The following is an 18,463-nucleotide window of genomic DNA, read 5'->3' as shown; positions in this document are numbered from 1 at the left end:
TGACTCTGTTAGAATATTTGGAAATTTAGATGCAGGATGATGTTTGATGGCAACTTCCCAAACCCCAGTGACCTTATTAGCTTGCTAATGTGGGTCTTTGTGAAATTGAGGCAGCAAAGGGGCCTTCAACTGGGAAAGCTAGGATTGGAATTGTTGTCAGGAGTGCAGACGGAGCCTTTCTAGCTAGCTGATTGGATACAATGCTGGTTGATTCAAGGTTCCTTGTTGGAAGTATATGTGGCTAGAAAGGCTATTGAGACTGCCCGAGAATATCCTTCTGAAAATATAATCACTGAAACAAATTGCTTTGAGCTTTTTACTATCTATTCCAGAAAATCAGTGTATAATCGTGCTTGGCAGTATCGTACGCTAGCAGGTGGCTTACTGGATATGATTTTGTCTTTTGGATCGTTATCTTTCTCTCTTGTACTTAAGGGAGTAAATCAAACTACTGACTTTCGAGGAGATTTAGCATTGAAAGAGTTGGAACCCTTGGGTCGGGTGCCTCTACCACCACCACCTCCTCTTGCTTTATACCTATCTGAGGACTAAGGCGTATCTAATTTTAGTAATTGACAGTGTGCGTTAGAGGCGGACTGAGAAGGAATTAGCGGCAACTGTAATCAATGCTAACTTTTTATGTTTTGTTGCTGTTTTCTTTTCTTTTGTTGTTTTCCTCATGTTGTTTTATTTACATTAGTTTTGTTAATTTCTTCCTGTCTACTTGTATTGTGATTAGGTTCGCCCCCTTCTCGTTATCTTGAACAAAGAATTCCTCTTCTGAAAAAAAAAAAAGAAAGAAAGAAAGAAAGAAAGAAGGTCCCTTTGGTTTAACCCTGTTATGAACCTCCAATGTTAAGAAGTGTTCTTTTTTTTTTTTTAAATAATGAAGTTTATTATGATTAAGGCTTAGTTTGGTTTGTAGAAAGTATGTTGAAGTTGGAAATGGAAATGAAATTGATACCGGAATTAGAAAAGAAAATAAAATTAAGTTTAAAAATATTTTTCGTATGATTGAAAAAAGTATAAAATGAAAACTCAAGTGAGATTAATTAGGTTGATTAGTAAACTAGCCTCTCCACCAATCCAAATTTTTAGTTAACTCAGTTTGATAGTGATCTAGATTAACCCAACTTACCCCAGGCAATTCAACAGGTTTTTGGGTTGATATGGTTATTTTTTTTTTAATTTAACCATAAAAAGTAAAAAGCTCAAAAAAGTTTCGTTTTGGAGGTTTTTAATTTTTTTTAATTTGACTAGAAAAAAATTTAAAAACTCAAAAAAGGCTGCATAAAGTGAATTCACTCTTCGAGTCTTGGCCAGTTGGCCTTCGAAGAACAGCGGTCTTTTGCGTCTTAAATCCCTGGCTGCCGTCGCTTCCCTCAGTTTTGAATCTGTCGCCGTCGCCCGTCACCTGTCGACGCTGAAGCGGTGAAGCTGTTGCTGGTCGTCATCGTCATCAAGTTTAATCGCCGTCATGGTCAAGCAATAAAGTCCTGAATCTATCGCAGTCGTCCATCGCTCTCCTCCTTCCTTTCTAACTCAGTTTTCTTCAGACTTTACTTCACCCTCAAACTAGATCGATCCTCAAACTGAGTGGCCGCTGCCTGTAACACCCTCAAATTTACAAACTGATTTTTTGCAAATTATTAATTCAACAAATCATTTTTTTTTTCATTGAACCCTTATCATACCCTTATCATGGTAGAAAAATTTCTACCATGATACATCCAAGACAATATACCACAGGTCTTAAAATATCTCAAAAAGCAATTAGAACCATGAGGGACAGACATGATCCTCATAGCATGTTATTTAAATTAGGTCATGAATCAAAAGGGACAGACATAATCCTCTTGGACATATAAATGCATTTAATAAAAAGGATTAGAGTTTACATGCTCCATAGACAAGATATGTCCTAAGTTGGCACAAGATACATTGTATAATCCAAAATAAGAGGCAACGTAAAAGATGGTGTCTCATACACCATAATTACACCTCTGGTGCTTTCTCGGCCGGATTCGCTCCTGTAAAAATATTAACCACGGGGAATGAGACTTAAAAGTCCCAGTAACCAAAAATTAATATGTAATGATGCATGCGGATGTAACTAATCATGCGATTGCTAAGTGGGCACACAAAACATTTAACCAAACAATATTTTCAAACAAACCGAACAAGTATTTAATTGCATGACTGCACCTTATCTCCTCCTTTCACCATGCTCGGACGCCAAATCACCCGGCCAAAGGTGAGTTGGACCAAGCGACACGCCACTCATTGGGTCCAATGAGGGCTTACCACGTGGTAATAATTAACCGAACAGAAATTCCCATTAACACCATACATTAAAATACCCTGACAAGTCATGCATCATTCAAATATCCAAACAGGAATATATCCGAACAATAATATCTCATCATGATAAACAAAAATAAATTTTTAACCCACTTGGCAATGATTTCACGGAAGTATATAACAGTATTTATTTTCAATAATTCATAATTTTTCCAAACAACAAAACAACACATAACCATTCACAAACACACCCATCACAACACATTAATAATGGTTACCTTGTGTCTTGAATAACAAGTTCCCCTTCACAACTCCTTTTTCACCACTATCTTTGTCAATATAATCTACATAATTATTTCACAATACTATATATTAATTTTACATTAAAATAAATAACTCTAATTTAAAGAGTTAGAAAGTCTTAGATCTATAATCCATATTAATACTAATTTAAGATTTATGCCTCATTTAACTTTCTAAATTCTTTTCTAAAATTCTCGTACCCTAATAAACTATTTTTTTTATCCTCAAATCACTTCTAGTATCACAATTTCATCATTCTATATTCTAAAAATTCGTTCAAAAATAAATTAAAAATTTTAGAATTATCCTGAAACCTCAAATCACCTTTCTATAACTCAAAAATACCTATTCATACTTAAATAAATATTTAATAATCAGAGATTTATCCCTACATCTCAGATTCCACATAAATTCAACCATATAGATCTAGATTTTAACTCAAAAATTCTTAAACATGAGTTTCAACCTCAAGAAAATATTTTATAATATTTATTATATCCCTAAGAGTTTTAACCTATATTTTAATCTATCATATCATCAGATTAACTATCCTATAAAAAAATCCTAATCAAAATATTTACTCTATCCTACAAAATAATCATATCACTAGAAAGCTAATATTATTTAGAAAATAACTATAAAATTAATTTTGTAATTAAATAAATTTTTAAATGCTAATCTAAACAGGAAAGTTAGAACATACCTGAAGAAAAAGAAAATAATCCTCCCTTGCGAGAAAACGCCGAGCAACGTGAGAGGAAGAGAGAAAAATAATATAAAAATGGGATTGTGAGTCCCAAAATTATATTAAAAAAAACTATAGGTTTGAATTTAATTATTCAAACCTTTGGGCCAAAAGTTGCAATTTTCTCTAAATTGCATCTTAGCCTCTCATGCTTCCTAATGCACACACCCCCTCCTTTTTATACATGAAGGCACCTCTTCTCTTCCCTCGTCTAACCAATGTGGGACTTAGAAACAACAACCTTCTACCCTCCTTTTTTTGTTCCTTCTACCTTCTCTTTTTTTTTAAACACACACATAAAAAAAATTATTTATATATTATATCTTATCTAAATATTGCTTATGTGGTTTTAAATTTAAATTTTTAAATTCATAATTAAATACCTAACCATAATATTATTTCTAAATAACCTCAAATAATATAAATTCCTATTATTATCATTTTTTTTTCTCAAAACCTAAATTCCACAATTTCTTTATTATATAAAAAATCAGGATGTTACACTGTCCATTGCTCTCTTAACTCTGAATCCCTAGCTGTCGACGCCATCTCCCCTTAACCAAATTGCACTCTCTCTGTGTGAATCAAAACTCATTGTGACGACCTCTACTGGTCAGTATTCTACTATTCTGTTCTCTTCCTCCTCTCCATTATTCGCTGGTTTTCATTTGTCATTGTTGCTGAGCCTTTCTGAATGTCATTGTTTGGTCGATCAGTGCGTGATTGAACTGGGAGTAAGTATTGAACTACTCTGAGTCTGAATGATCAGTGCGTGATTGTTACTTGAAAGTTAGAAAGTGTTTAGTTTTGTTGAAAATGGAAATTAAGGCTTGTAGTAGTGATTAATCTTGGATTTAATCAAATATTTTTTTAATTGATGGTTTTTTATTTAAATTGTATTATTTTGATCCTGAGTTTGCCCTCCCGTTGACCGGTTCAACTGACCGCTAACCTGTGACGACTGGTTCAGTAACGGGTCTGAGTTTCAGTACCTTGAAAAAGAGATGGAATCTTGAAATTAATTTTTCTGTATATGTATTTAAAATGAAAAAAGATAATATTATCCTCCTCTCTTTGGCACCATCCTCCTCTCCTCTCTCCCACACAACTGTCGTCCTCCACTCCTCCTCTCTTCTAATCAGACTTTTCAGATGTACACTAATCAACAAATCCTACAGTAAGCAGCACTCATAATCAAACAACTTATAAAAAAGAAAAAATCAACAAATTCATATTATAAAAAACCACAAATTAGAAAAATAAAATTGGTGAAAGTAAATGCAAATGTCAAAGATCTGGAGTTAATGAAGCTTATCAAACAACTACTTGCATCATGAAGCTTCCATGTTCTAGTATGCTAGCAACGGATAAATATGGTGAATAGTGACAATACATGTTGTGAATTTGAATGACAATGGATGAGGTGGATATGGTGTCAATGTGAACAAAATGGAGCAAAATGGAGGGAGGCCAGCGACTTTCTTTGCTGGGTTGCACACTGCATGACATCAGATGAGCATTTTGCCAACGGTGAGGGTGAAGAAGTAGAAGAGTAGAGACGCTATTGAAGATGGTGAAGTCGGAGCATGTGGCTGAGGAGTCCAATAAGTTCTTCAAGGGATTGTTCTTCTTCTTCAGGGGGTGCACGGTAGCAACGGCAAAGGCGATGGACGACATGGGTGCACAATAATGACGACGAAGGCGATGGTCAGTGTGGGTGCAAAGCGGTGATGGTGCATCTGGTGGGTGGAGGTCTAGAGGAGGGAGAAGGTCGACGGAGGCTATAGGGACAAAGTGAGAATGAAGAAAATTTTCTTGGAAAAATAAAATTTTTCTTGAGGTCTTGCCTTGAAAGTTCCAAGTATTGAAATTCTTCCTAACCAATCAAAAGGAAATCTGTTTTCCCTTTTCTTTTCCTGGCTGTTTACAATGAACCAAACCAGACCTAAGGGTGTTAGCCATTGAAGCACTAAGAGAAGATTTTTTTTGGTATCATGGGAGCCTACACTTAAAATTAAAAAAAGTTACTAAAAAAATTGTGGGGATAGTGAAACCTTTATGCTTTTAAATTTATTTCAATTATTAATTTAATTCTTCAAATTTAATTTTGATTGATATGATCTTTTGTATTTTCTTAAATTATCATGTAAATTTTTTAAGTTTTAAAACATAAATTGATTTTTAAAATAATCTAATATTTAAAATATATTGATGATTGACATGTAAATGCAACTAGATGAAAACGAATTAATCTAATTTTTATTAATATAATCTCTATGGTTTTGTTCTATTGTTTTTTGAAATTTTAGAGTACTTTTTAGCTAAATAAGTATACTTATTTTTATTGATCTATGTAACTATCATAATTATTTTAATAATTTTTAATGGTGTAATATCTATTTAAAACAAAAAGAATCAGATGATTAATTGAAATAAGTTTAAAAAATTGAATTAATAAAAAATAAATTTAAAAATTTAAATTGATAATTGAATCAAATTTAAGGGAGTAAGGATCATTCTAATTTCTAAAATTGTAACTCCGTTAGAAAGCTTTTTACTATCCATTGCAGGTATTAAAACGTCTCATTTGCCCTGCGCTCCCCTTCGCTTCTCCTCCCTCCTCCTTTATCGTCTGCCACCCCCACTGCACCACCACCTCCATCGTACAGAGCCAGCGTTTTCTTCACCTTCACCTTCTACTCCGTTGAATAGAAGCTCCGGTTAATTTTGGGTACCAAGACACTGTTCATCAACTGTTGTTTCAAAGGGTTCCACAACTTTTGTCCCACCCAGTAGCCACCATCTTTAACTGCCCTGCTTTTGTTCAAGGTTTTACTATTTTTCATCTCTTCGGTCCTACTGTCCTACTCAATGAACCCAGTTGTTGGTATCGGGCGAATTATAAGTGAATGAAGAACCGCTGGCTTGATTGTAGAAGTGAAGAACCACTGGAGGGGATTTATGACTTGTTTTCTAGAAATCAAGAAAATAGAATTATGAATTGGAGTTGAATATAAACAGTACTATGTTAATCCGTTCCTCGTTTTTACGTTACTATTATTTCGTTTGACTGACTGCTTGGTGCTCCATAAAATATATTTCCTGTTGTCCTAACAAGCTTAATTGTTGATTCTGCTGAAATGAAGTTGTTTGTGGAGCTTGTCTTTGTGGTGAATTAGAATTTTGATATTGGGTTTGAATGATCTCTGCTTGTAACTTTCTTGGCTTATTGTATTTATTTATGTCCTAAACATAACAGAGTTCGACTTTGTTCTTTACATTGCTGATCTCAAATTGCAATTTACTTGATGAATTGCTTGTTCCCAGAAATAGAGTAAGGTAATGTGAAGAAAATGTTGTAGATCCAAGGAGAACAAGCAGAATACAAGTGAAGGCTACTTGCTGACGGCCAAATTCTCATAACATGCTCTCATTGTGACAGCAACGAAATTATGCGGTAGTCTGCTCTTTGGCTTGATGGGTCTAGCTTATGCTTTTTTACTCTCTCTGAAAACTCCACGGGCAAAATTCTCCCAGATTTCTCACTTCATTTGAATGTTCAGCATTTCCACTATTAGATGAGAGGAACCCGCTTTCCTTTACATTATGGAAGCTGTCTTTCTGCGTAAACTCATCTAACAGCTACCAAACGTCATGAAAGTCCCTTCTTCCATTCCCTTTCCGCAGCTCCTTTTGCCTCCTACCAAACATAGCATAATAATTATCTCCAGTAATGGTTTGATGGAGCGTAGATGTCTCACTAGCATCTTTTGTGGGGTGTGTGAGCACTTGGAAGTAGTATTTTTCTTTCTTTTTTCACTCAGCTTGCTTTTGGATAGTGGAAGTTTCTATTGGATTTGGAATGTGATTTTGTGTACTGAATTTGTGAGTGGTCTAGGTTGTTAATGGTTCTGTCATAAATGATTGAATCTCAGTTACAGTATCATATAGAATTAGGAAGTATGGACTTTGTTATGGATTCGGTGACGCTTGAAAAATTAAACTGTCATAGCTAATCTCAAGTGATGTCTGAATTGTGTAGTACACAGACACCATTTTAAGCCATTGTTGGCTTGTTGTCGGTCATGGTTTCTTTCTGTTTACTTTTCTGCATGACAATAACTGAGCTGCGAATATTCTGTTATCTACACTTGTATACCTGTCAAAGCTTACTTAAAATGGCATATGATTGCAGGGCTTGGTCTCTATAAGAAAGAAACATGCCTCATAGAACCCGACCTATGACAGCACTACTGGTGTTTACTGGCTTAAATGTTGTGTTGGTTTCAACAATCACTCCAGTCTACGACTTTGTTTGCTTTCATCCTTATTGGGAGAGAAGGGTAAGGTTGTTGCTCCCTTTAGTTTTTTTCTATTATCTGGATCTGTTATTTTCCTATCTTCTAAAGAAAGTTTGCTACATTTTTTTTTTTTGGTCCCTTGTGCAAGTGTGTAAGATCATGCCAACTCTATCAGAGCACTTTTACTATTAGCCCGAGATACTTTAGCCATGGTGCAGACCTCAAAATTGCATAAGCAGTTTGGATAAGGTTTTTCATGAATACTCACGTTTGTTTCATTTAAAATAAATAGAAAAACATCCCCAGTAATCACATTGAACTCTCACTTGTTAGCTTAAGATACTTTAGCCTGCAGACCTCAAAATTACGTAAGTAGTTTGGATTAGGGTTTTCACGAGTACTTGCTTTTGCTCTATTTAAAACAAACAGAGAACATTCCCAGTAATCACATCGGACTCACACTTGTGATGCATAAACTTATCAGTTTTTGGATTGTTTCATAGTTCATAGTTCAATCCCAAAAAAGGGAGAACAGAGTTGTTTTATAGCAAGTAAGTGTAACACACTTGTAAATCCAATAACATCTTGATGACTATTACTCAGTCAGTTTTGGGATTGTTTCATAGTTCAAACCAATTGTTTTATAGTAAGTGTATCACAGTTATAATCCAATAACATCTTGAAAACTATTTACTCAGTTGATATGTGTATGTGTATTTATAAACGAAGCCATTGAAGATAAATTAGCAATGAAAAATATTATTCAGTGAGTTCTATGATTCCGGTGGATAGAATTTTCTGAGCTTGATTGTATATTAAAGCATTGAGCATGTAAATCTTAATTTTCTTAGAGCGGCAAGTACTGTTTTTTGGGTAGAGATCTTCAAGTTCTTCTTAGTGCATTATTTATGGAATTTTGGGCAAATTTCAAGGGCCATGTTTTACAAAACAATATGCTTTTTGAAATTCTTCTAAAAAAAAGAAAGAATAGAAAAGAAAAGAAAAGAAAAAAAGAAAGTTATCTTATCCATGCTAAGTTCAAGGCTGTGACTGGAATACGAGAACAATTACTTCATCCATTTAGTGTATATTAATAGGCATTCTTTCATTTACTTTTTAAGATCCCCTAGAAGAAATTAATCTCTGGAATTGGGTTTTTCCTTCTGTATTATTAGTTTTTAAATAAAGGTTAATGAGTATCATAAATCCTAAACTATTGTGCAAATAGCATTATGAATATTGAATTCTTGAAATGTGCAAAGACTTTTCTTAATTTTTAAACTTTGAGCGTTGGAAACCTCATTGTTAAGTTGGAGATAATGGCTACTATTTTTGTAGTTGTGGGGTCAGCCGCATACAAATATATTAGTCATCTTAATTTTTAAAAATAACAGTCGTTTTCTCTAACTTAACAGTGGGGCTTCAAGATTCGGAATTTAAAAGTTGAGGAGAGTTTTTGCACATTTAAGGGGTTTGGGGTCCAGGATATTATTTGTGTAATACTTTAGGATCTAGGATGCTCATTATCCTTTTAAATAATGATAAGCAGTGAGGCCCAAAAAAAAGTGATGAAAAGATGTATCTGCGGTTGATTTATTATTAATTAGTCTATTCAATTGACTCTTGACCTGGTCTTTGTTACAGAGGGAGCGGTATCGTCGGGAACGTGAAGCTGCAATAGCCAATAATTCAAAATCAATTTAACAGGTGCCATATGGGTAACCTTTTTGAAAGACTCTTGCTTTCAATTCCTGTTGTGGTGTAAACTATATCTTAGAATCCAAGTATGAAATCTCATATAATATTAGACCTTATTCTTTGGGTATTGTTAAAGGCATCCCTATTTTAAGTTTCAGGAGCTTTTGTTCAAGATCTGATCCAAGCAACCCACCCTGTCAGATTTACGTAGTATTTCTCTCTATTTTCTTTCCTTATTCGGCCTGAGTATTACACCATTTAGTGAGGCATGTATTCGTCATTTGATGGAAAATTGGGCAACTAGTGAATTTGGAATTGTAATAGACCGTCTTGAGTATGAAATGAAACTGACTCTGGAGCTTGAGATCCCTTGGGTGAAGAGATAAATGTGGTCCTTCAAGAGTTGTGGTTTGCTTACAAGCAATCCTCCTCCTTTTGGCTCTTCGTTTTTTGGATGTTGCTGAAAGTTTAATATTGGCTTTTTACAGAGTCACCCAAATAATCAGATTCCTTTTGGTGAAGACTTTTGAACGATCCATATTAATCTGATTGCAGTATTACTTTTAAGGGCCATCATAAAATGAGGCAATTTTCTTTCTTCTTTCTCTTTTTATCTCTCTCTACACACACACACACACACACAAATATATTTATATGAAAAATACGCCATCAGTTTTATTTCCTGTTTGACTAGTGCAGACAACGGAAGAATATTAAGAGCAATTAAAGGGGAAACCGGAATCTAGCATTATCAGATCTAGGTAATAATGAGATTGAAAAAGGAGCACCTTGGTCAGAAGTATTAACTTGGACCTTTTTGATTATGTTTGTGAAACGTACTGAGATATCTAAAATATTTTGCATGTTAAATAATGAATAATATTTTATTTTTAACCAAACGCGCCAAATAGAGGCTGGAGAAATTAGTGATTTTTACCTGCGAAGTAGGGGACAGAAATTTGAACGATAAAATAAGGATTTAAAAAAACCAAGAAGAACTAATTTTATTATACTTGTGAAATATGAGCCTGTTAAAATTTTGACCTTTGTTATCCCCCGTATCAATTAAATTAATAGATACTTTGTGGAAAGTTCATCTCTGCAAAATTACTAATCAGCGTGAATTGCTCTTGCGTTCGAGTGCGGAACAAGCTGGTTGGAAACCCGATCCGCTACACAGCCAGATGTTGACGGCTGATTCGTGATGGTACGGACAACTCACTGCTATTAATTTCAAACGTGTGGCAGTATGTGAGACAAAGTTTGAATATATTTATTTGAGATCGCATACAAATTCCTGGATTACCAATATTACAAAGGAAAGTTTTGGGGGGGGGGGAGAGCACGCTGCACGCTGGTGTGGGGCGCGTGCGGGTCAATTGGGCGCATAAAATGATGGGGCATTGATGATCAAAGGATTCAGAAACGTACAAGCGAATACAGTTATCAACATTTTATTTCCGCGTTGTTGTTGAAAAAATGGACGGGCAATAGTGGGCCCCACATGGGCAGAAACGTCGAAGGTTCAATGGCTGGATTTAAGATTTGTCATGTGTGCTCTCCACCTTTCCCACTCGCATGTGCGCCTTGTCCCGCCTTGCTTTCTTCCGGGCTTCCTCTGCGCCCCTGCTTCGCTCCCCACCCTTCGTTACGATGCGCCCCCCTTTTGGCCGTCTCTTCTTTTATTCCGCGGAGAGACACGTGCTTCTGTCTCCAGTGACACGTGTCGGTATCCTCTGCGCGCTGTTTCCTGACCATATCTCCCTAATCGGCTAATCCTCAGAATCTTCTAATGCCAGACTCATTATCCAGGTCCTTCATTTTTCATTCTTTGTAACGACAAAACATATAATTATTACTATCATATTAGTATGCAGTATGTCATTAGGATCTCGTTACTGGACTCCTCCGAATCTTCGTTAACTGTTTGTGCAGAGAGAGAGAGAATCTTTTATAACTGTTACTAGTACAACGTAATGGTGCCTCACGATATTTTACTTTAGCATTTCATTAAAGTAAATGAGTAGAAGATTACGAATTCCTGTCGATTAATAATAATAATAAGACTGGATTCTCACGAAATAAAAAAGTAAAATTGACTTGTCCTCCTCAAATCATCAATCATCTAAAGAAAAAATAATAATGGAGTCATGGCTCTTTTAGTGTTGCCATTTGTCACAGTGTCAGCCTTTCTCAGCAGAAAAAGAAAAATGAAGGAGCACTGTAAGTAGGATAGACAGGCAGGGCATGCTATAATTTCCCAGGTGCTGTTTCCATTTTCCAATCCCTGTCATTCGCACGCTAATCAGCAATCGGCATCCCCTTTCACTGCAAGAAGAGCTTTAAATAATCAGTGTCTAATTTTAAAACCCCCGCCTAAACCTCCTCCTTAATCACTCCGTATATACACACACGCACACTAGACTTCTATGTTTCTCACTCTCTCTCTCTCAATAGTGGCTAATCTTAGTTAATATAATATAGCTCAGTACTTTCACCGATTCTCGCTGATTTTGAAGTTAGGGTTCAGGGTAAGATTGTGTATGAGCTCACCGTTCCCAGATCTCTGATGGCGAACACCCACATTGGCAATGGCGCCGAGTTCGACTCCGCCAAGCCCCCTCTCCTCACCTCTTCTGCTTCCTTCAAAGCTCGCAAGAAGTCCACCGCAATCGCCCGACAGCCTTCCGAAGTAGACGATGTTATCACCCTCTTACACGGCTCTGATCCAGTCCGCGTCGAGCTCAGCCGCCTTGAGAATGAACTCCGAGGTTCCTTCTTTTCTCCCTCCTCGTTCTTCGGAATTTTTCTTTTCCGGGGGAGAATGTGAACGCATATTCCGGATGACTCTGAGCCTGATTGACTCTTCTGGCTAATTTGGGCAGGTTTACTAATTTTTTTCTCCCCAGAATGTGTATTGGAGAAGTGCGAGGCGCGTTATGCCGTTGCATTCGTTGCTTGTTAATTCCTTCTTTTTTTTAAAAAAAAAAATTGCTTGTTCGGGTTCTCATGAAGAAATTCTGTGGGAAAAAGAGAAAATCAAACCTAAAGAGGAATTTGGCCAAAAAAAAAACTAAAGAGGAATTTTGACAAAATGCTGTCGGGGCACTATATCGACTGTGGTCTTCTGTCAAGGAAACAACGTCGATTCAACTTAGCGAACTTTATGACGAGCAAAAAAAATAGCTAACTTTATCAATGACAAGATTATTCTAATTGAACTGCATTAGTTTCACGCTGAATTTGATGTATATATCTTGGGATATCTTTATCAATTAAATAATACTTCCATTCTTTCCACAACATGCAAATTTGGCCATTTTGGCAATAATTATTTGTTTTTTCTGTAAGTCAGGGTCTTTGAGGAATGAATCTTAGATATGATTTTTTACCTATTATGATGGATATTGTCCCGGACATCCATAAATAAATATATTGCATAAGAATGAATTATGGAATGTAAATGCTATCTTGCATTTTTCCTAATATCCCTTTTTCCTTGTCACCTTTGAAATAGAAACAGAACAACATTCTCTCTCTCTCTCTAATCAATGTTAAGTTGTCATCGCCATTTTGCTCGGAAAACTGTTGCTGTCAAATGGATCTTTGAACCAAAGCATGAACTTTATATGCTGCATGCGGTCAAATTGAGGCATCATTTTAGCATAGCTCAGGATCTGGTTCGAATCATCCTATATATAGATGGATAGGTTGTGGATATTCTCTGTTTAGATACCTAGATTGGGGAGTTAAGGTATGAAGATGGTTTGTTCTTCTGATGGATCTTATTTGTTGTATGCATTATGATCAAAATATTATTCCCACTTATTTTGGGTAGATGCGTTGCTATCCTGCCAATAGTGTTAAATTCTGGAGCCCAAGGTACATTATATAGCGCACTTGTATTTTCCCAAGAATCAATACCACGCCTGTATTCATCACTCCCGTCTTTCATTTGTTTCTTTATAACTGATAAGTTCTCATCAATTGAAAAGTCAGAATCTTATTTAAAAGATAATTCTCTTCATTAGAGTGGGGTGTGCCCTTGTTTTAATAATGAGCATCATTGAATATTGTTTCACTTGCAGAGAAAGATAGAGAGCTTGGGGAGGCTCTTGCAGAGATTAGGTCCTTAAAGAACTCAGAACGTCTTAAAGAAAAAGCAGTGCATGAGGTATATTTCTGTTGACTTGCTGCAGAAACTCTCCTGTCACAAAATTATTAGTTCTTTAATTGGATATATATAAGCTGCAAGCTTTCTATTTGAAGTCTTGTGCTTAATGAAGATGCCAGTATATTTTAGAATGCTGAACCCATTACAAGTATACTTATTGCTTCCATGGTCCTAATAATTTCAGATAACAGATGAGCTGAACAAGGTGGATGAAAAACTTAAAGCAACTGAAGCTCTTCTGGAAAGTAAGGTAGTATTTTAGTTATGGTCGTTCCCTTGTTGAAAATTTTTCCTCTTTTCTATAGCCATTATTTCCATGTCACCTAATGCTACATTCTGTTTCACAGAACCTTGAATTAAAAAAAGTCAATGATGAGAAAAAGGCAGCATTGGCCGCTCAATTTGCTGCCGAAGCCACACTAAGAAGAGTTCATGCTGCTCAGAAAGATGATGAAATGCCTCCTATTGAAGCTATCATCACACCTCTGGAAGCAGAGCTCAAGCTGGCAAGGATGGAGGTGTTTTTTTTTTTTAATTTATATTTGGTCTAGTATTATGCTTAAAGAGACATCCTCTTTCCACACTTAAGGCATCCTGGACTAGTGGCATGCTGTACAGTTAAAACTAATACTCCCTCCGGTTTGTATTTTATAATATAGGATATTTTCTAGAAGTTATGCTTGGTTGAAAATATAGGGCACTGGAAAATCTTATAATTTTATTCCAACTACAATTCAACTTCATTCATTAATGGTCCATTGGAATTTCAATTTTCATTATTAAAGTACTTATATAGGGCATTTAATAAGGGTATAATTGTAAATATGCATATTTTTTTTTTTTAAGATTAAAAGATTAAGGTAGCAACTAACTGTTTTTTAGGATTGTGAATTAGTTACCAATACCCCATAATGTGGACCAGAAGGAGTAAATTGGAATGGACTTGGCTTTTGGCGCAGCTACATTCTACATTCAAGTTTAGAGTCATTTTCCTATTTCATGTATGTCTTGTTCTGCTATGAGAATCAAGACCAAAAGAGTGTCCATCACACTTTGTGCTGGCTGTTTCCATGTTTCAGGTTGCAAAGTTGCAGGATGACAATAGAGCACTAGATCGGCTAACCAAATCAAAGGAGGCTGCCCTTCTTGAGGCTGAGAGAACTGTTCAAATTGCCATGGCAAAGGCATCCTTGGTTGATGATCTTCAAAACAAGAACCAAGAACTAATGAAACAGGTTGAGATATGCCAGGTGCGTCTTCCAAATTTTATTTGTTTTGTAACTCAGGCAACTGCCTACATCTTATAATCAATGAGTAGGAGGCAACATTTAGTTAAATGTGCTGCTTTAATGCCAGGAGGAGAACAAAATACTGGACAAAATGCAGCGGCAAAAGGTGGCTGAAGTTGAAAAGCTAACCCAAACAGTTCGTGAGCTTGAGGAGGCTGTCTTGGCTGGTGGGGCTGCTGCTAATGCTGTCCGTGATTACCAGCGGAAAGTGCAAGAGATGAATGTAATGATTTCCATTCTCGAAATATAAACCTTTATCATATGCCTGGTGATCGGTCTTGCTTGTTAGCCTATAGCACAAGCTTTTAGCTGCTTCTAACCTTGAAAGCATTTTTTATGGACCAATTCTAACCTTTGTAGTTTGTATATAGGAGGAGAAGAAAATTTTGGAACGGGAAGTTGCACGTGCTAAAGTTTCTGCAAACAGGGTTGCCACTGTTGTTGCAAATGAGTGGAAAGATGCTAACGACAAAGTGATGCCTGTTAAACAGTGGCTTGAAGAAAGAAAATTTTTCCAGGTATGGGATGGGTTCTGAATATTCTTTTACTTTATCTTTCACATTTTTATCTAAAAAAAGCTTTTTCCACAAGGTGCTTTCATGTTTCTCATGGCTGATTCTTACTGCAATGGGCTGATGTTTCCAACTGAACAGCTCATATAGTAGAAATGTAACAACTTTACTTAATTGTGTAACTTTACTTAGTTGTGTTTGTAATTACTCTAATGGTTCACAGTAGCTTTGTCGGTTATCCTAGCAGTTTGATGCATACATGATGTCAAGATCAGAGAACCACTTATCAGTAGACAGAGAATAGGGAAGAAACACAATAATTGCTAGCATATTTTGGGGATAGATTAACGTTTTCATGGTTTTGTAGGGTGAAATGCAGCAGCTCAGAGATAAACTAGCTATAGCTGAGCGCACTGCAAAAGCAGAAGCACAAATGAAGGTGTCTGTCTAATTTATGTTACTCCCAATCGATTTCTTTTCAGGCGTCTTCTCAATAACCAGTACTTAATTGAATTGGCTACACAGGAGAAGTATCAACTGCGATTCAAAGTTTTGGAAGAAAAGATTAAAGCATCCAATGGTAATTCTAAAATCATTGCATCAGACGTAAGAAACATTGCCAGTGGACCTTCAAGGCGTCAGTCTTTTGGAGGAGCCGAGAACCTCTCTGGATCCTCCAATGGATATCTATCAAGGAAAAGCTCAAGTTCAAAATCAGGGTCAATACGATCAAACAGTGCCAGCGTGTTATTAAAACATGCCAAACTCTCTTCTAGATCATTCGATGGTGGTATTAGATCCCTTGAGAGAGAGAGGCCAACTTCAAATGGGAGCGGGCAAGATAACATGCCAGCCAATGCCAGTGATCAAACCACCTGTACTGAGAATGTCACTGCAAGTGAGGAAAGTGCAAATGATGCGCCAATTGAAAAATCTAAAGCAGAACATGAAGACCATGTTTCTGGAATGCTGTATGACATGTTACAGAAAGAGGTTATATATCTGAGGAAAGCTTGTCATGAAAAAGACCAGACCCTTAAAGACAAGGATGATGCAATTGAGGTCTGGTATTTGATTTTTGGTTAACAGTTAAATTTTACATTAAATACTTTCTAGCTCTTCTCTAATTTAATTTGTGGTTTTCTCTTGCAAATGTGTAGATGCTCGCAAAGAAGGTTGATACATTGAACAAGGCTATGGAAGTTGAGGCCAAAAAAATGCGTAGGGAAGTAGCTGCCATGGAAAAGGAAGTTGCTGCCATGCGGGTTGGCAAGGATAACGATCATAGGGCAAGGCGAGCTAGTGCTCCAAGGGGTGCTGTAAATAGTTCTCATTTAGTTTCTTCCAGGTCAATTTCATCTTCCTTCCCTTCTTTTTTCACCATGATAGTATTTTTATTTAAAATTTGAGTAAACCTGAAGTTGATAATCTCATTTTACCTTCTTTGGATCCAGTCTTTACCTGGTTTCTGTATTAAGGCTACTGTAGAACTCGCCTATTTTTATGATCAATATGGTCAACTGTCAAAGTATATAAATTCTGCGTTTTAAAATAATAAAAGATGAGTTTGCTGGGATGCTGTTTTGCCATTGTCAAAGCCGGTCCCCGGATCCTTTTTCTTTGCACGGGCACCCTTTGAAGTTCTGCCTACTTGATATCCATTTCTCCAGATCTTGCTAGCCTTTTTCTTTTTTGGGGGTTAAAAATGTTGCTGTGAGCAGACTCATTGACGTTACTTTTTATGAAATTTTCAGGACCGGACGTAATTTTTAGGTGAAATTTTATTGGCTGTGATCCTCGGGCAAGGATGGCCAGACAAAAGGTTATCTTATGAATTATTTTTCCCCTCTGCGCTGAATAGAATGGTATGATTTTTCATAATTTCCTCCTCCTTTTTTCTTTTCTTCGTCTCAGTTTAATTAAGCTGTCTCGGCCAGGGGGGTCGTGTGTAAAGGGACTTTGTGTTTTCCCGGAAACCTTGTCTTGTACATTTCTTTGTATACTATGTCAAGAAAGAAAATTTATAAAATTAATGATTCCATGAGATTTATGGCAGAATTATCGGAGCATGGCATCCGTCAAACTGTGTTTCATTAGCATATATTATCTGGAACACAATTCTTTTATAGTGTTTTAAATAGCATATTTTCCTCTTACATTTTCTCTTGTAAGTTTATGAAAATTTTACAAAATATTTTTTGAGCCTCATGTTTACATTTACAAGCTAAAATTTGAAAATTTAAGGTCATTTCCAAATTTATGAAGAATTTTTTTTTATTTTTTATATATTTCGAAGTTGAATACTTAAAAAATAAAAATATTATAGATCAATATCAATAACAATTAACAATGCATATGAATGTGTAGTCGCCATATGACATTGAGTATAGATAGCCTATATGATTCTAATATTTATGACGTAGGAAAATAATAATGGTTGAGATTTTTTTTAAAAAAATAAAGTTTTGTTCATTGACATGATCGTACATTAATGTGTTATGTTTTTAAAAATTAATTATCATGTCTTGTAAATATTTTGAATATTCCCATGCAATAGGTACTGTTTAAGCTTTGGTTATATTGAAGTTTTGAATTTTGGCAGCAAATTAGGGAGGTATTTGATACGATTAAGGCTGGAAAAAATATTAGAAAGTGAATAACCTTAAAATTGTAAAAATGTTTGTTTTGGGCAAAAACTGTAAAGGTATTGTATAACATGCTCTTAACACGGCATCATATTATTTCCAATGTTGATTTCATGTTAAAAAAAACTAATACATCCACATTTAAATCTGGTAAAAATACAATCAATTTCATTCGATCGTCAATCAACGCCAATCATTCATTAATTTTAAAACAATAAAATTGCCGTCAATGTTCTTTTTGGTCAGGGATAAATCGCCGGTATATGTGTGCACCAACTCATCTATATCTCTATCCTATGCATAGGGACAAAAACCTATTACCTTTTTCTCATCTTGAAGATCGAACATACAACCTCCTCATTGGGGGAGGGTTGCTAATGTCCGCTAGTTTCAGGTGACAACGGCTTCTGTATTATTACTAAATCGGTATCTTTAATGTTGGCGTTAAATATCAATCAATTTTATTGCAAAAAAAAAATCAATTTAATTTTTTTT

General features: G+C 35.7%; 2 protein-coding genes and 1 long non-coding RNA gene across 9 annotated transcripts; 2 read left to right on the top strand and 1 right to left on the bottom strand.

The window, feature by feature from the left end:
• Positions 1–1,837: 1,837 nt before the first annotated feature.
• Positions 1,838–3,486, bottom strand: LOC129304376 (uncharacterized). The gene is made up of 3 exons (XR_008591684.1): positions 3,308–3,486; positions 2,580–2,645; positions 1,838–2,030 (listed from the first exon to the last, which is right to left on the bottom strand). It is a non-coding gene; the product is annotated as an uncharacterized LOC129304376 (long non-coding RNA).
• A 2,428-nt stretch (positions 3,487–5,914) lies between these two features.
• LOC129307766 (uncharacterized) lies at positions 5,915–9,712 on the top strand. Of its 5 annotated transcripts, none has more exons than XM_054923106.1 (5): positions 5,919–6,178; positions 6,677–6,806; positions 7,545–7,692; positions 9,295–9,357; positions 9,501–9,712. In XM_054923106.1, exons 3-4 carry the CDS (start codon positions 7,570–7,572, stop codon positions 9,352–9,354), a joined length of 183 nt encoding a protein of 60 aa, XP_054779081.1. In that variant the 5' UTR covers positions 5,919–6,178; positions 6,677–6,806; positions 7,545–7,569; the 3' UTR covers positions 9,355–9,357; positions 9,501–9,712. The 5 variants fall into 5 exon arrangements, with proteins under 5 accessions (XP_054785908.1, XP_054779081.1, XP_054815256.1 ...); XM_054959281.1 differs by having other exon boundaries at positions 5,921–6,178; positions 9,507–9,712; XM_054952222.1 differs by having other exon boundaries at positions 5,922–6,178; positions 9,295–9,712.
• Positions 9,713–11,671: 1,959 nt separating this feature from the next.
• LOC129321113 (microtubule-associated protein 70-2-like) lies at positions 11,672–17,367 on the top strand. 3 transcript variants are annotated; one of them, XM_054966848.1, is made up of 11 exons: positions 11,672–12,119; positions 13,437–13,522; positions 13,707–13,772; positions 13,870–14,040; positions 14,602–14,772; positions 14,879–15,034; positions 15,183–15,329; positions 15,691–15,762; positions 15,849–16,385; positions 16,484–16,671; positions 17,078–17,367. In XM_054966848.1, exons 1-11 carry the CDS (start codon positions 11,918–11,920, stop codon positions 17,094–17,096), a joined length of 1,815 nt encoding a protein of 604 aa, XP_054822823.1. In that variant the 5' UTR covers positions 11,672–11,917; the 3' UTR covers positions 17,097–17,367. The 3 variants fall into 3 exon arrangements, with proteins under 3 accessions (XP_054822823.1, XP_054822824.1, XP_054822825.1); XM_054966849.1 differs by having other exon boundaries at positions 11,983–12,119; positions 12,234–13,522; positions 13,707–13,767; XM_054966850.1 differs by having other exon boundaries at positions 12,065–12,119; positions 13,707–13,767.
• Positions 17,368–18,463: the final 1,096 nt, after the last annotated feature.

Source organism: Prosopis cineraria, unplaced genomic scaffold (genome assembly GCF_029017545.1).
Source record: "Prosopis cineraria cultivar Desert tree isolate PC_DT_omini unplaced genomic scaffold, ASM2901754v1 PC1, whole genome shotgun sequence".
Classification (NCBI taxonomy): domain Eukaryota; kingdom Viridiplantae; phylum Streptophyta; class Magnoliopsida; order Fabales; family Fabaceae; genus Prosopis; species Prosopis cineraria.
This window is presented reverse-complemented; position numbering and strand designations above follow the sequence as displayed.

Coding starts and splice junctions, on each gene's coding strand:
- LOC129307766 (XM_054929933.1), top strand. CDS start 7,570: ATGCCTCATAGAACCCGACCTATGACAGCACTACTGGTGTTTACTGGC. Junction 7,693..9,294: donor ATCCTTATTGGGAGAGAAGG/GTAAGGTTGTTG, acceptor TCTTTGTTACAG/AGGGAGCGGTATCGTCGGGA.
- LOC129321113 (XM_054966848.1), top strand. CDS start 11,918: ATGGCGAACACCCACATTGGCAATGGCGCCGAGTTCGACTCCGCCAAG. Junction 14,773..14,878: donor AACAGGTTGAGATATGCCAG/GTGCGTCTTCCA, acceptor CTTTAATGCCAG/GAGGAGAACAAAATACTGGA. Junction 15,035..15,182: donor GGAAAGTGCAAGAGATGAAT/GTAATGATTTCC, acceptor GTTTGTATATAG/GAGGAGAAGAAAATTTTGGA.